General features: G+C 43.3%; 1 protein-coding gene across 1 annotated transcript in view; it reads right to left on the bottom strand.

The window, feature by feature from the left end:
- Positions 1-431: 431 nt before the first annotated feature.
- LOC115195930 (ATP-binding cassette sub-family B member 6, mitochondrial) overlaps positions 432-15358 on the bottom strand; it is a 30175-nt gene continuing 15248 nt past the window's right edge. The window contains exons 8-20 of the mRNA XM_029756286.1: positions 14751-14860; positions 14430-14495; positions 7945-8070; positions 7068-7144; positions 6737-6800; positions 6016-6101; positions 3295-3352; positions 3033-3137; positions 2618-2792; positions 2133-2245; positions 1542-1636; positions 1177-1245; positions 432-890 (exon numbers count right to left, since the gene is read on the bottom strand). Coding sequence (XP_029612146.1) covers positions 731-890; positions 1177-1245; positions 1542-1636; positions 2133-2245; positions 2618-2792; positions 3033-3137; positions 3295-3352; positions 6016-6101; positions 6737-6800; positions 7068-7144; positions 7945-8070; positions 14430-14495; positions 14751-14860 — 1304 coding nt within the window. The 3' untranslated portion in view covers positions 432-730. The remainder of the gene's footprint in view (positions 891-1176; positions 1246-1541; positions 1637-2132; positions 2246-2617; positions 2793-3032; positions 3138-3294; positions 3353-6015; positions 6102-6736; positions 6801-7067; positions 7145-7944; positions 8071-14429; positions 14496-14750; positions 14861-15358) is intronic.

Genomic DNA, 15358 nt, shown 5'->3' with positions numbered 1-15358 from the left:
GGTCCTGTTCATTAGGCACTAATCTCTCGAGGATAGATGCACGTAACAGAACTGGTATCGTAGTGTATGTCAACAGACTGTGGGATGCGACAACAGCAAGGAAATTTGTTTCTGGTGTACAGATGTTTTGCCACTGATCATTTGGAGAAATCAGGATATTGCAGGTGTTCGCATCTTGCACATTTTTGAAGGGGAGGAGACATTTGGCCCCTTGACTTGCCCGTAACTTGCAGAAAGAGTGTGTGTGTGGGAGGGAGGTACCGCCCTGCTTCTGCTACTCGTTCTAGTATCTTTTCCGACACGTTAACAAGCATTTGACTCAATAAAAAAAATATTGGGGTGGGGAAAATAAGATTAATTACGCACAAAACGGATCAAAACAGACTGCAATAAGGAGGGACTTCCTGGACTTGTCCTATAAGAAACACAAATTTTAGATTTTAAAACGTTTTAAAACATTTTCTTTTAATTAACCTAATGAACACGATCCTGAATACACTTAAAACAACTGGCCTGAGGCATTCATGGCACAGACATTTTGATTGAATGATCAAACATTAAATACCCAATAAATGTGCTTAAAACTTCACTCATAACAGAATGAACCTCAATGGACAGATACCCTAAAAAAGTGCAGGCAAAACAGCCGTTTGAGGTATCTAATCCTCTCCCTGCGTCCCTCGTCCGTCTCCTCACAATGTCTACATATCCTTGACCTCTCACTCTATCCTCAGTGGCTCCTGTGGCCTGCAGTGACTGATGGGGGCTGTAGTTTCTCAGACTTCCTGTCTTTGGCTTCTGTGTCAGAGGCTGAGTCTGAGTCCTGGGCATGTTGCTGCTTCATCCACATGTCACAGTACAACCCTCCCTTAGCCAGCAGCTCATCATGCCTGGGAGGGAGAAAGTGGAGAATATGTAGTTACAATGGGGACACACAATCACCATTAAAGTCATCATCATGTACTATGCCAAGACGTTCCCACATGGGCACTGTATGGTTTTGAGAATAGGACTATAGTGTGAGAAGCACCATAAACATTGGCCTGTCCCATTCTTGGCATTTACATACATTCTTTAGGTGTTTGTTTCTTGAAGAGCATAAAACAATATTTTGATTGGAATAGACTTGTGGAGTGTGCACCAATAGAACAATCACTCTTTCAACCATTCCCTCACCGTCCTCGCTCTGCTATCTGACCGTCACTTAGAACAAGAATCTGGTCGGCACCGATGATGGTCGACAACCTGAAGACAGACGATTCACAATCAGACTAAAGACAGATCCAAACCATACAAACTCAGCATTAGAGGGGAGAAATGTGTGTGTCCTAATCACAGGAGGTTGTTGGCACCTTAATTGAGGAGGACAGGCTCGTGGTAATGGCTGGAGTGGAATGGTATCCAATACATCATGATGCCATTACATTCGCTCCATTCCAGCCATTATTATGAGCCATCCTCCCCTCTGCAGCCTCCACTGATCCGAATGTATTGGTTCTCTCTATACATGCATTTTTGTCCACCTGAGACCCATCCCTTACCTGTGAGCCACGACGATGGTGGTCCGGTTGGAGCACACTTTTGTGAGCGACGCCTGAATGTTGCGCTCCGTCTGTGTGTCTAGAGCAGATGTGGCCTGTGCAGAGGGAAAACTTTATGAGATAAATTACATGACTAAAATAATCAAGTTCAGTGAACTTGTATTAATCCACTGTAAAACAATATGACAGGGGGAATCAGTGGTGTCGGGGCAAACATTTGCCCTCATCAAATACGTTAAGAATGCACCCTTGCTTCCTCTCGTTCTTGAAAAAATATCTGATCGAACATGGCTGGACTGGTGAAAGCCAAGTGATAGAGCCATTGTGTTCACCTATCAATTTGTGTAAGCTCAGCAAAGCTCAACTTCAAGGAGAGGAGGGAGGAAGTGTGCGTTTTTAAAGTATTTGAACGTACTGGGGTGACGTTTCCCCTAGGTAAAGATCTAGGACCAGCTTCCCCTCCCCAATCCTAAACTTAGCCAAAAAAATGATAAAAATGCTAAACTGACCCAAGATCAGTCTCGAGGCATCTTCACCCTACACCTTGAACAGGGTCATTGAGCCTACTGGTGAACCTTCCTGAAAGTTTACCTCATCTAGCAGGATGATCTGAGGGGCCTTTAGGATGGTCCGGGCGATAGCCACCCTCTGCTTCTCCCCCCCGCTCAGCTTCAGACCCCTCTCGCCCACCTGGGTGTCGTATCCTGGGAGGGGGACAGACAGAGAAAACACAAACACAAACTTCACTCACCTCATACAGTAACAATGTACCTGGCAGCTACTGTGTGAACGCCGCAAATCTCCCCACTTGCTTGAGGAGATTTAGATGTCAAAATGATTCGGCAAATGTGGTTAGTAAATACAAACCTTTAAAACAACAATATTGACACCCATAAGCCATCTTCAGGTTAACTACAGCCAGAAATATAATGGCAACATACAATTCTGGTTTCCAGGCACAGATTAAGCCTAGTCCTGGACTCAATAGAGAATCTCCACTGAAATAGATTTTTAGTCTAGTACAAGGCTTAATCTGTGCCTGGAAACCAGCAAAAGAGGCCGTGGTATTTCCGTACCTTCTGGGAACGTCTGGATCTTCTCGTGAATGTCTGCGGCGATAGCCGCCTCCTCCACTTCGTGGTCGCTGGCGGAGATGCGTCCGTAACGGATGTTGTCGCGGATGTTGTCGTTGAAGAGGACCGTGTCCTGGGGCACCACGCCAATGTGGGCACGCAGAGACACCTGCTTCACCTGCACCCAGATACCAAAAGGCTCAGAATACACTATATTAATACAAGGTCAAGCTCATTAGGACACGCAATGGAAAAACGATGCGTTGCATGTCCTGCACCCAAGTGTATCATATTAACTATACTGTATAACTGAAACAGTAGACCACCAACATATAACAAACCTAATGTTATATACAGCATCTGCTAACAAGGCAGTTTGTCTGGGAACTATTTTTTTGCAACTGGGCAAATTACTCACCTTACAGATGTCCTGGCCATCGATGCGGATGCATCCTCCCTGGACGTCATAAAAACGGAAGAGCAGGCGAAGGATGGTGCTCTTACCACATCCTGACTGGCCAACCTAGGGATGTCAACAAACACACAAACTGTTAAGCAAGAAACATCTGTACTACACATGGTCCAGACACAAACCATCACATGACTGATAGAGAGAAATCAAACACTGCTCAAGTGTGTAACCTCTGGGTAATGCTCGGAAGCTTCGAATCCAATCTTACCAATGCAACAGTCTGGCCTGGCTGCACAGTGAATGATACGTCCTTAAGGATCTCCTTCCTTAAAAAAAAAACACACAGAAGCACAAAATATATATTTAATCAAATCAAATTATATTTGTCACATGCGCCGAAAAATACAGGTGTAGACCTTACTGTGAAATGCTTACTTACAAGCCCTTAAACAACAGCACAATTTTAAGAAAATAAGTGTTAACTAAAAAACAGATAAGTACATTTTTCAATTTTTTTTTATTAAACAGCAGCAGCAAAATAACAATAGCGAGGCTATATACAGGGGATTCCGGAACAGAGTCAATGTGCGGGGGCACCAGTTAGTTGAGGTAATATGTACATGTAGGTAGAGTTAAAGTGACTATGCACAGATAATAAACAGAGAGTAGCAGCAGCGTAAAAGAGGGGGAGGGGGGCAATGCAACTAGTCTGGGTAGCCATTTGATAAGCCGTTAAGAAGCCTCTTGGACCTAGACTTGGCGCTCCGGAACCGCTTGCCGTGCGATAGCAGAGAGAACAGTCTATGACTAGGGTGGCTGGAGTCTTTGACAATTTTTAGGGCCTTCCTCTGACACTGCCTAGTATAGAGGTCCTGGATGGCAGGAAGCTGGGCCCCAGTGATGTACTGGGCCGTACACACTACCCTCTGTAGTGTATTGCGGTCGGAGGCAGAGCAGTTGCCATACCAGGCAGTGATGCAACCAGTCAGGATGCTCTCGATGGTGCAGCTGTAGAAACTTTTGAAGATCTGAGGACCCATGCCAAATCTTTTCAGTCTCCTGAGGAGGAATAGGTTTCGTCGTGCCCTCTTCACGGCTGTCTTGGTGTGCTTGGACCATGATAGTTTGTTGGTGATGTGAACACCAAGGAACTTGAAGCTCTCAACCTGCTCCACTACAGCCCTGTCGATGAGAATGGGGTTGTGCTCGTCCTCCTTTACCTGTAGTCCACAATCATCTCCTTTGTCTTGATTACGTTGAGGGAGAGGTTGTTGTCCTGGCATCACATGGCCAGGTCTCTGACCTCCTCCCTATAGGCTGTCTCATCATTGTCGGTGATCAGGCTTTCAGCAAACTTAATGACGGTGTTGGGGTCGTGCCTGGCCATGAAGCCATGAGTGAACAGGGAGTACAGGAGGGACTGAGCACGCACCCCTGAGGGGCCCCCGTGTTGAGGATCAGCGTGGCGGATGTGTTGTTACTTACCCTTACCACCTGGGGGTGGGCCGTCTGGAAGACCAGGATCCAGTTGCAGAGGGAGGTGTTTAGTCCCAGGGCCCTGAGCATAGTGATAAGCTTTGAGGGCACTATGGTGTTGAACACTGAGCTGTAGTCAATGAATAGCATTCTCACATAGGTGTTCATTTTGTCCAGGTGGGAAAGGGCAGTGTGGAGTGCAATAGAGATTGCATCATCTGTGGATCTGTTGGGGCAGTAGGCTTTCTGGGATAATGATGTTGATGTGAGCCATGACCAGCCTTTCAAAGCACTTCATGTTTACCGACGTGAGTGCAACGGTTCAGTAGTCATTTAGGCAGGTTACCTTAGTGTTCTTGGGCACAGGGACTATGGTGGTCTGCTTGAAACGTGTTGGCATTACAGACTCAGACAGGGACAGTTTGAAAATGTCAGTGAAGACACTTGCCAGTTGGTCAGCGCATGCTCAGAGTACACATCCTGGTAATCCGTTTGGCCCTGCGGCCTTGTGAATGTTGACCTGTTTAAAAGATCTTACTCACATCGGCTATGGAGAGTGTGATCACACAATCGTCCGGAACAGCTGATGCTCTCATGCATGTTTCAGTGTTACTTGCCTCGGAGCGAGCATAGAAGTAATTTAGCTCATCTGGTAGGCGCGTGTCACTGGGCAGCTCGCGGTTGTGCTTCCCTTTGTAGTGTATAATAGTTTGCAAGCCCTGCCATATCCGACGAGCGTCGTAGCCAGTGTAGTACAATTCAATTTTAGTCCTGTATTGATGCTTTGCCTGTTTGATGGTTCATGGGGACGACGTCATTGATGCACTTATTGATGAAGCCAGTGACTGATGTGATGTACTCCTCAATGCCATCGGAAGAATCCCGGAACATATTACAGTCTGTGCTAGCAAAACAGTCCTGTAGCTTAGCATCTGCTTCATCTGACCACTTTTTTTATTGACCGAGTCACTGGTGCTTACTGCTTTAGTTTTTGCTTGTAAGCAGGAATCAGGAGGATAGAATTATGGTCAGATTTGCCAAATGGAGGGCGAGGGAGAGCTTTGTAAGCATCTGTGTGTGTAGTAAAGGTGGTCTAGAGTTTTTTTTACCCCTTCTGGTTGTACATTTAACATGCGGGTAGAAATGAGGTAAAACAGATTTAAGTTTCCCTGCATTAAAGTCCCCGGCCACTAGGAGAGCCGCCTCTGGATGAGCATTTTCCTGTTTGCTTATGGTCTTATACAGGATACATGTGCTCGTAGTTTGTCTACTTTATTATCCAATGATTGTACGTTGGCTAATAGGACCGATGGTAAAGGGAGATTACCCACTCGCCGTCAGATCCTTACAAGGCACCCAGACCTACGTCGCCGATCAAAGGAGAACGCTGGAACTACCACAACTATGATTATTCATCAAACTGTTTCTGAATCAGTCTCTGTGTATAGCCTACACACGTTTCATCAGTCCAAACAAGATCTGAATATAAATAAATAAAAATCTTGGGACTTACCCGTCAGTGTAGTTAAAGTACACATTCTCAAACTCCACTTTTCCCAGTTTATAGAGAAGGTTCCCTGCATTCACCACATCCTTCACCTGAAGAGAAATCAAGATAAAGCACATCAAATTACAAAAAATGTATTTCCCATAATGAAATGCACAGATTATATTCTGACACAGGGAGAATCTCGATTGGTTTTGCTTGCCTCCTCCCTCCTCTCTTCCATCCTTGCCTCGTTTGAAAAAGGTTGAAGGTAATCAAGGAGAGGTGGCGAGGAGAAGGAACGTGGAAACAAATAAGCTTTTCATGAAATGAGACTCTCTCCACTCACGCATCATCAGGCAAATGACGCTTACAACAAAATAAATGTGTAGTGATAAAAAAACAAATTAGCTAGTTGTGTAAGACATTTTATAGTTAAAAGGATAAGTAGTGTATTGATTTTAAATGTGTACATCCTTTTGTCCTCCGTGAAAACAAAAGCTGATTCAAAGGGATTTTAAAACACTTCCATGCTACCTGCCACGAGGATACTATTGTGCATCCTCGGTCGAAGTAGGTAATCGAGGATGGGAGAAGACTACCTACTTGCGAATTGGCACTTCTCGATCACTTATTGTTTTTCCGGGTCACGGAGGGTGGAGGAGTGGAGGAGAGGACAGACTTTTCCAATTGAGTATCTCCAATACACACCAAAAAGCTGGTAATTGACAACCAATTTCAAAATTACCTCCTCTTCCTCTCTAAAGAGCTTAAACATGCTCTCCATGTCGATAAAGGAGTTCTGGATCATTCTGTAGAGGTTGAGGACATATGTATTATAAAGAGCACCTGTTGTGCATTATGGTACTGTAGTACATGATGCTATAAACAATGCCTTCCATAGATCTGTGTCAATAGTCTAGCTTAATTTGCTTGTGTCGTTCCTGATCTAATCTGACATGTGGAAGCAATATGTTGGAAACCAATACAGTCCATTTAGCTATAAGTGACAGACATAAAATAGACTAGGGAAGGATGACAGGAAGTATAAATTAAACTCAGCCCATAACACCTCTCACCTGTAGTAGGTTCCAAACCAGTTGAGAGGGGTGTAGAGCTGGATGATGTAGGTGCCGAAGAGGACAAAGTCTCCAACCTGGAAATAGAGTGTATTAGCCTGGTTAAACCGGACTGAACACTTGGCTCACTATTGTTTCACTTCGTTCAGTTTTGTTTAACCAGGCTAAAGTTCACAGCAGCTGACTTGAATGTATACTTCATACACCACATGTATTACTGAGAAAAACATGTAGTACCACAACACTGTGTCAAAGGTAAGTTTTTTAGCAAATGTTCAAACAAGCATGAAAACATACATACAGCAGCAAGGCTACGTGGCCTAGTAGTGATACAATGCATTTGTATTGATTGCTTATGGCGGCAAGGCAAGTTACAAATAATTTCCTTAATAGAGTACAATAACGTTTCCTAATCTAATGTAGGACATAGAGCCAAAAAACAACATAGCCCTAGCATAGAGGAGAGAAAAGTGGATGGGTGGAGAGAGCATGAGGTGGGTCAATAGGGATTTTCACACTACCGAGGCAAACCAAGCTGCACTGGTCAGGTTACACATCCAGACATTTACCATAGTTGCTGGAACAGTGCTGATAAGGACAATGTGAAAAGAGCCAGGGCAGTTAGTTTTCGGTCTGCTCGATAGTGTGAAAAGTGTAGTAGAATGAGCATCTAGACCTTTAACGGGAACTTCAGTATTTCACAACTTCATGTTAAATGGTTTCACACCCTGAAAGTGGTTATTTAATAAAAACCAAACAAGGATTAAAGATCATAGTCCTGGCTCATAGACTATTGTCAGGGTGAGGAACCATCTAACATTAATTTGTAAAATACTCAACTTTCCCTTTAAGCTAGTAAGGGCTCCGAGCTCAGTACCTTAAACTTGCCCTCCTGGACAAAGTAGGCACAGAGCAGTGACCCGGCCAGTAGACCTGAACCGATGATCAGGTTTTGTGTCTGGTTCAGGAAGGCCAGAGAGGCTTGTGTCTTCCATTCTGAGGTCTAAGACGGGAGGGGACAGACAAACAGGCCACAAACGCAACAGTACAATCAAAAGAGTTATAGTCTGGTCCCAGATCTGTTTGTGCTGTCTGTTTGCACTGCTGAACAGACCTAGAACCAGGATAGAGATACAAAAGCTAAAGAAATGTCTGCTGGTTGAAGTTCTAAAATCCTAGAACATCATTAATGATGGCAAGCTCTATTTAACTATGCTTCTGAGGTGGTCAAACACATTTCGTATAATCTATTCATTCTGCTACTGGTCACATGTACAGTTGAAGTCGGAAGTTTACATACACTTAGGTTGTAGTCATTAAAACTCGTTTTTCAACCACTCCACACATTTCTAGTAAACAAACTATAGTTTTGGCAAGTCGGTTAGGACATCTACTTAGTGCATGACACAGGTAATCTTTCCAACAATTGTTTACAGACAGATTATTTCACTTATAATTCACTGTATCACAATTCCAGTGGGTCAGAAGTTTACATACACTAAGTTGACTGTGCCTTTAAACAGCTTGGAAAATTACAGAAAATGATGTCATGGCTTTAGAAGCTTCTGATAGGCGAATTGACATCATTTGAGTCAATTGGAGGTGTACCTGTGGATGTATCTCAAGGCCTACCTTCAAACTCAGTGTCTCTTTGCTTGACATCATGGGAAAAGCAAAATAAATCAGCCAAGACCTCAGAAAAACAATTGTAGACCTCTACAAGTCTGGTTCATCCTTGGGAACAATTTCCAAATGCCTGAAGGTACCACGTTCATCTGTACAAACAATAGTACACAAGTATAAACACCATGGGACCACGCAGCCGTCACACCGCTCAGGAAGAAGCTGAACATACTTATGTGCGAAAAGTGCAAATCAATCGCAGAAGAGCAGCAAAGGACCTCTTGAAGATGCTGGAGGAAACAGGTACAAAAGTATCTATATCCACAGTAAAACAAGTCCTATATCGACATAACCTGAAAGGCCGCTCAGCAAGGAAGAAGCCACTGCTCCAAAACCGACATAAAAAAGGCAGACTACGGTTTGCAACTGCACATGGGGACAAAGATCGTACTTTTTGGAGAAATGTCCTCTGGTCTGATGAAACAAAACTGTTTGGCCATAATGACAATCGTTATGTTTGGAGGACAAAGGGGGAGGCTTGCAAGCCGAAGAACAACATCCCAACTGTGAAGCACGGGGGTGGCAGCATCATGTTGTGGGGGTGCTTTGCTGCAGGAGGGACTGACTCACTTCACAAAATCGATGGCATCATGAGGATGGAAAATTATGTGGATATATTAAAGCAACATCTTAAGACATCAGTCAGGAAGTTAAGGCTTGGTCGCAAATGGGTCTTCCAAATGGACAATGACACCAAGCATACTTCCAAATGGCTTAAGGATAACAAAGTCAAGGTATTGGAGTGGCCATTCCAAAGCCCTGACCTCAATCCTATAGAAAATTTGTGGGCAGAACTGAAAAAGCGTGTGCCAGCAAGGAGGCCTACAAACCTGACTCAGTTACTCCAGCTCTGTCAGGAGGAATGGGCCAAAATTCACCCAACTTATTGTGGGAAGCTTGTGGAAGGCTACCTGAAACGTTTGACCCAAGATAAACAATTGAAAGGCAATGTTACCAAATACTAATTGAGTATGTAAACTTCTGACACACTGGGAATGTGATGAAAGAAATAAACCACTGTACTGTTATTCTGACATTTCACATTCTTAAAATAAAGTGGTGATCCTAACTGAGCTAATGCAGGGAATTTTTACTAGGATTAAATGTCAGGAATTGTGAAAAACTGAGTTTGAATGTATTTGGCAAAGGTTTATGTAAAATTCCGACTTCAACTGTATATATTATCATTAGTATATTACCATAGTATTTAAATATATGCTACCAGTCACTTTTGTTTACATGTAAAATGCCTTCAGAAAGTATTCATTATTTTTTTCCACATTTAGTTGTGTTACAGCCTGAATGGATTCAATTTAGATTTTTTGTCACTGGCCTACACACACAATAACCCATAATGTGGAATTATAATTTTAGACATCTTTACAAATTAATTAAAAATGAAAAGCTAAAGTGTCTTGCGTCAATAAGTATTTGTTACAGCAAGTCTAAATAAGTTAGGAGTAAAAATGTGCTTAAAGTCACATTAGTTGCATGGACTCACTGTGTGCAATAAGTGTTGAACATGATTTTTGAATGACTACCTTATCTCTGTAACCCACACATACAATTATCTGTAAGGTTCCTCAGTCGAGCAGTGAATTTCAAACACAGATTCAACCACAATGACCGGGGGAGATTTTCCAATGCCTCGCAAAGAAGGGCACCTATTGGTAGATTAAAAAAAAGCTAACATTGAATATCTTTGAGCATGGTGAAGTTATTAACTACACTTCGGCTGGTGTATCAATACACCAAGTCGCGACAAAAATACAGGCATCCTTCCTAACTCAGTTGCCGGAGAGGAAGGAAACCGCTCAGGGATTTCACCATGAGGCCAATGGTGACTTTAAAACAGTTACATTGCTGTGATAGAAGAAAGCTGAGGATGGATCGACAACATTGTAGTTACTCCACAATACTATACTAACTGACAGAGTGAAAAGAAGGAAGCCTGTACAGAATAAAAATATTCCAAAACATGCATCCTGTATCCAACAAGGCACTAAAGTAATAGGGAAAGGGAAGGGGGATACCTAGTCAGTTGTCCAACTGAATGTATTCAACTGAAATGTGTCTTCCGCATTTAACCCAACCCCTCAATCAGAGAGGTGCGGGGGGCTGCCTTAATCGACATCCACGTCCTCGGCGCCCGGGGAACAGTGGGTTAACTGCCTTGTTCAGGGGCAGAAGGACAGATTTTTACCTTGTCAGCTCGGGGATTCGACCCAGCAACCGTTCCTGTTACTGGCCCAACACTCTAATCACTAGGCTACCTGCTGCAAGAAAGGTGTCAAAGCAATTAACTGAGTACTGTAACTCCATATTTTCAAGCATAGGGGTGGCTGCATCATGTTATGGGTATGCTTGTAATCATTAAGGACTGAGGAGTTTTTCAGAATATTTTTTTTTGAACAGAATGGAACTAAGCACAGGCAAAATCCTTAAAGGAAAACCTGGTTGAGTCTGCTTTCCACCAGACACTGGAAGTTGAATTCACCTTTCAGCAGGACAATAACCTAAAACGCAAAGTCAAATCTACAATGGAGTTGCTTACCAAGAAGACAGTAAATGTTCCTGAGTGGCTGAGTTACAGTTTTGACTTAAATCTACTTTAAAATCTAAGGCAAGATTTGAAAATGGTTGTCTAGCAATGATCAACAACCAATTTGACAGGGCTTGAATAATTTTTTAAGAATACAAATGGGCAAATGTTACACAATCCTGGTGTGGAAAGTTCTTAGAGACCTACCCAGAAAGACTCACAGCTGTAATCACTGCGAAAAGTGCTCCCACAAAGTATTGACTCCTGAGTGTGAATAGTTAGGTAAATTTGATATTTCTGTATTTCATTTTAAATACATTTGCAAAAATGTCTAAAAACACATTTTCACTTTCTCATTATGGGGTATTGTGTGTAGATGGGTGAGACAAAATTATACACTGCTCAAAAAAATAAAGGGAACACTAAAATAACACATCCTAGATCTGAATGAATGAAATAATGTTATTAAATACTTTTTTCTTTACATAGTTGAATGTGCTGACAACAAAATCACACAAAAATAATCAATGGAAATCCAATTTATCAACTCATGGAGGTCTGGATTTGGAGTCACACTCAAAATTAAAGTGGAAAACCACACTACAGGCTGTTCAAACTTTGATGTAATGTCCTTAAAACAAGTCAAAATGAGGCTCAGTAGTGTGTGTGGCCTCCACTTGCCTGTATGACCTCCCTACAACACCTGGGCATGCTCCTGATGAGGTGGTGGATGGTCTCCTGAGGGATCTCCTCCCAGACCTGGACTAAAGCATCCGCCAACTCCTGGACAGTCTGTGGTGCAACGTGGCGTTGGTGGATGGAGCGAGACATGATGTCCCAGATGTGCTCAATTGGATTCAGGTCTGGGGAACGGGCGGGCCAGTCCATAGCATCAATGCTTTCTTCTTGCAGGAACTGCTGACACACTCCAGCCACATGAGGTCTAGCATTGTCTTGCATTAGGAGGAACCCAGGGCCAACCGCACCAGCATATGGTCTCACAAGGGGTCTGAGGATCTCATCTTGGTACCTAATGGCAGTCAGGCTACCTCTGGCGAGCACATGGAGGGCTGTGCGGCCCCCCAAAGAAATGCCACCCCACACCATGACTGACCCATCGCCAAACCGGTCATGCTGGAGGATGTTGCAGGCAGCAGAACGCTCTCCACGGCGTCTCCAGACTGTCACATGTGCTCAGTGTGAACCTGCTTTCATCTGTGAAGAGCACAGGGCGCCAGTGGCGAATTTGCCAATCTTGGTGTTCTCTGGCAAATGCCAAACGTCCTGCACGGTGTTGGGCTGTAAGCACAACCCCCACCTGTGGACGTCGGGCCCTCATACCACCCTCATGGAGTCTGTTTCTGACCGTTTGAGCAGACACATGCACATTTGTGGCCTGCTGGAGGTCATTTTGCAGGGCTCTGGCAGTGCTCCTCCTGCTCCTCCTTGCACAAAGGCGGAGGTAGCGGTCCTGCTGCTGGGTTGTTGCCCTTCTACGGCCTCCTCCACATCTCCTGATGTACTGGCCTGTCTCCTGGTAGCGCCTCCATGCTCTGGACACTACGCTGACAGACACAGCAAACCTTCTTGCCACAGCTCGCATTGATGTGCCATCCTGGATGAGCTGCACTACCTGAGCCACTTGTGTGGGTTGTAGACTCCGTCTCATGCTACCACTAGAGTGAAAGCACCGCCAGCATTCAAAAGTGACCAAAACATCAGCCAGAAAGCATAGGAACTGAGAAGTGGTCTGCGGTCACCACCTGCAGAACCACTCCTTTATTGGGGGTGTCTTGCTAATTGCCTATAATTTCCACCTGTTGTCTATTCCATTTGCACAACAGCATGTGAAATTTATTGTCAATCAGTGTTGCTTCCTAAGTGGACAGTTTGATTTCACAGAAGTGTGATTGACTTGGAGTTACATTGTGTTGTTTAAGTGTTCCCTTTATTTTTTTGAGCAGTGTATTTCATCTATTTTGAATTCAGGCTGTAAAAACAAAATGTGGATTAAGTCAAGGGGTATGAATACTTTCTGAAGGCACTGTGTGTTCATCTGCCTGTCACACACACACACACACACACACGCTTCTGCCATCCTGTTTACTATTATTATTTATCCTGCTACCAGTCACTTTCTCCTAATCCCTGCCTACATGTACATACCTAAGTCTAGTATCCCTGCACATTGTACATGTACCCTGTATATAGCTTCCTCTCTTATTTCTTGTGCTATTACAAAACATTTTCTTATTAGTTATTACTTTTTTGATATTATATTGAATACTGCACTGCTGGGTAGGGCTTGCAAGTTAACACAATGAGCCCCACCGTAATGAAGGCGTGATTTAGGACTTCTAATTTTATAGATTGTGTGTTTGCGCTACAGACTTCTGGATTGGAACATTGGATTTGTCTATTTCTTCTGCATCCATAGTCTGTGTGATTAACGGGGGTTGAGCTAGAGTGGTATTTGTGAGACAAGGGTGGATCTCGAAGGGGACCAGGGCAGGGTTTTGCAAACAAAAACATCTGTAGAGTCCGAATGGTTTGAGCTACAAACTATTAAAAGCTATACAGTATATGAAAAGATGAGACTCCCACGAACACTCGCAAGCTACACAAGAATCGTTAGAAAGGGTTCTTCTACATAAAAGATCATAGGAAATCCCAGGACAAAGTGTCTGTAATATAATACTGTAATACGCTTACATAGTTGCTGTCAAACTCCACAGTTGTCACTGACTAGTTGGACATTCATTTCCCAATGAACAAACAACTTCTGTACTTACATCATTCATATAAATTCATGTTTATCAGGTGTTTGCTTTGGCTGACCTCCTTTTTATTGTTGACATTTGTCAATACAACTCATGAATGCAACTGTTTATGTCAAATTGTTTTGTGTCCTACTTGTGGCCCTGGTTGTCCTGATAACAAAAAATAAAAATAAACTTAATTGTTAGGCTAAATATAAAAGGCTGGACAGATAAATGAAAGTCATATATATGAAAAGCAGATTTTTGCTGGGGTCTTGGGACTGTGCATGTGAAAAACCAAAGCAAGCACTCTGGTGTAAATTAACTCAGATCTATATTCTCAACTCTTCAGAGTTTGACATCTATAGCCTGGATTACCTGATACTTCAGAATGGCGTCCTCAAAACGGTTCACCTCGTAATTCTCTGCATTGTAGTACTTCACCTGTAGGAAAAACGTTACAATCACAGCCATGAAGCAACTCTGAAGTTGCAGAAATGCAATATGTTTGCGGGCATCTTCATGTGCCACCATGGCAAGTAGGGATTCTGGGTTGTGTTCATTAGGCATCAAACAGACAAACTGGGAGGGACTACCTGGAATTTTTACGTTGAATAATGTTTTTAAACATTTTCTGTTGTGTGCCCTAAAAAACAAAATCCAAGTAGAGGTTAAAGGTCAATGGGACCATCTTGGTACCGTCTCAAAGTTGAGCAGGGAGTCCACCGCCTTGGACTTTGTGTTGTTGTCCTGGGTGTTCATGTCTCGCCTGTACTTGGTCCTCCATTCCGTGATGATGATGGTAAGGGCTGAAGAGATGTATTGATGGACCATTATGAAATATTACATTGGTACTATCAGACCTCGGTCGAATGCACATGTAAAATACTTTCAAATAGGTGTGATTAATTTAGCTTGGAGTTGATTTAAAATGGCCCCGGAGAAGAAGGCAGACATTTTACGTGTCCCCAACCGATTGTGTTTTTTGTAATTTATTTTGTACATAATGTTGCCGCTACCGTCTCTTATGACCAAAAATAACTTCTGGACATCAGGATTGCGATTACTCACCACAGGCTGGCAGAATCCTTTTTTTCCTTTTACGAGTCTGACGAGCCCGACGCAAACTATATACAGCTTTCTCGGGAACATGCCCAGATCCTCATGATATGCGTGAAGAGGAGGTGGAGAAAAAGGGGCCAGAGGGAGGGCTGCCTTCTGAGAATTCGTAGGCGATCAAATAACCCCCAATTCCTTCCATTCTGCTAGCAAACGTACAATCTTTGGAGAATACAATAGATGACCTA

Source organism: Salmo trutta, chromosome 6 (genome assembly GCF_901001165.1).
Source record: "Salmo trutta chromosome 6, fSalTru1.1, whole genome shotgun sequence".
Lineage (NCBI taxonomy): Eukaryota > Metazoa > Chordata > Actinopteri > Salmoniformes > Salmonidae > Salmo > Salmo trutta.
This window is presented reverse-complemented; position numbering and strand designations above follow the sequence as displayed.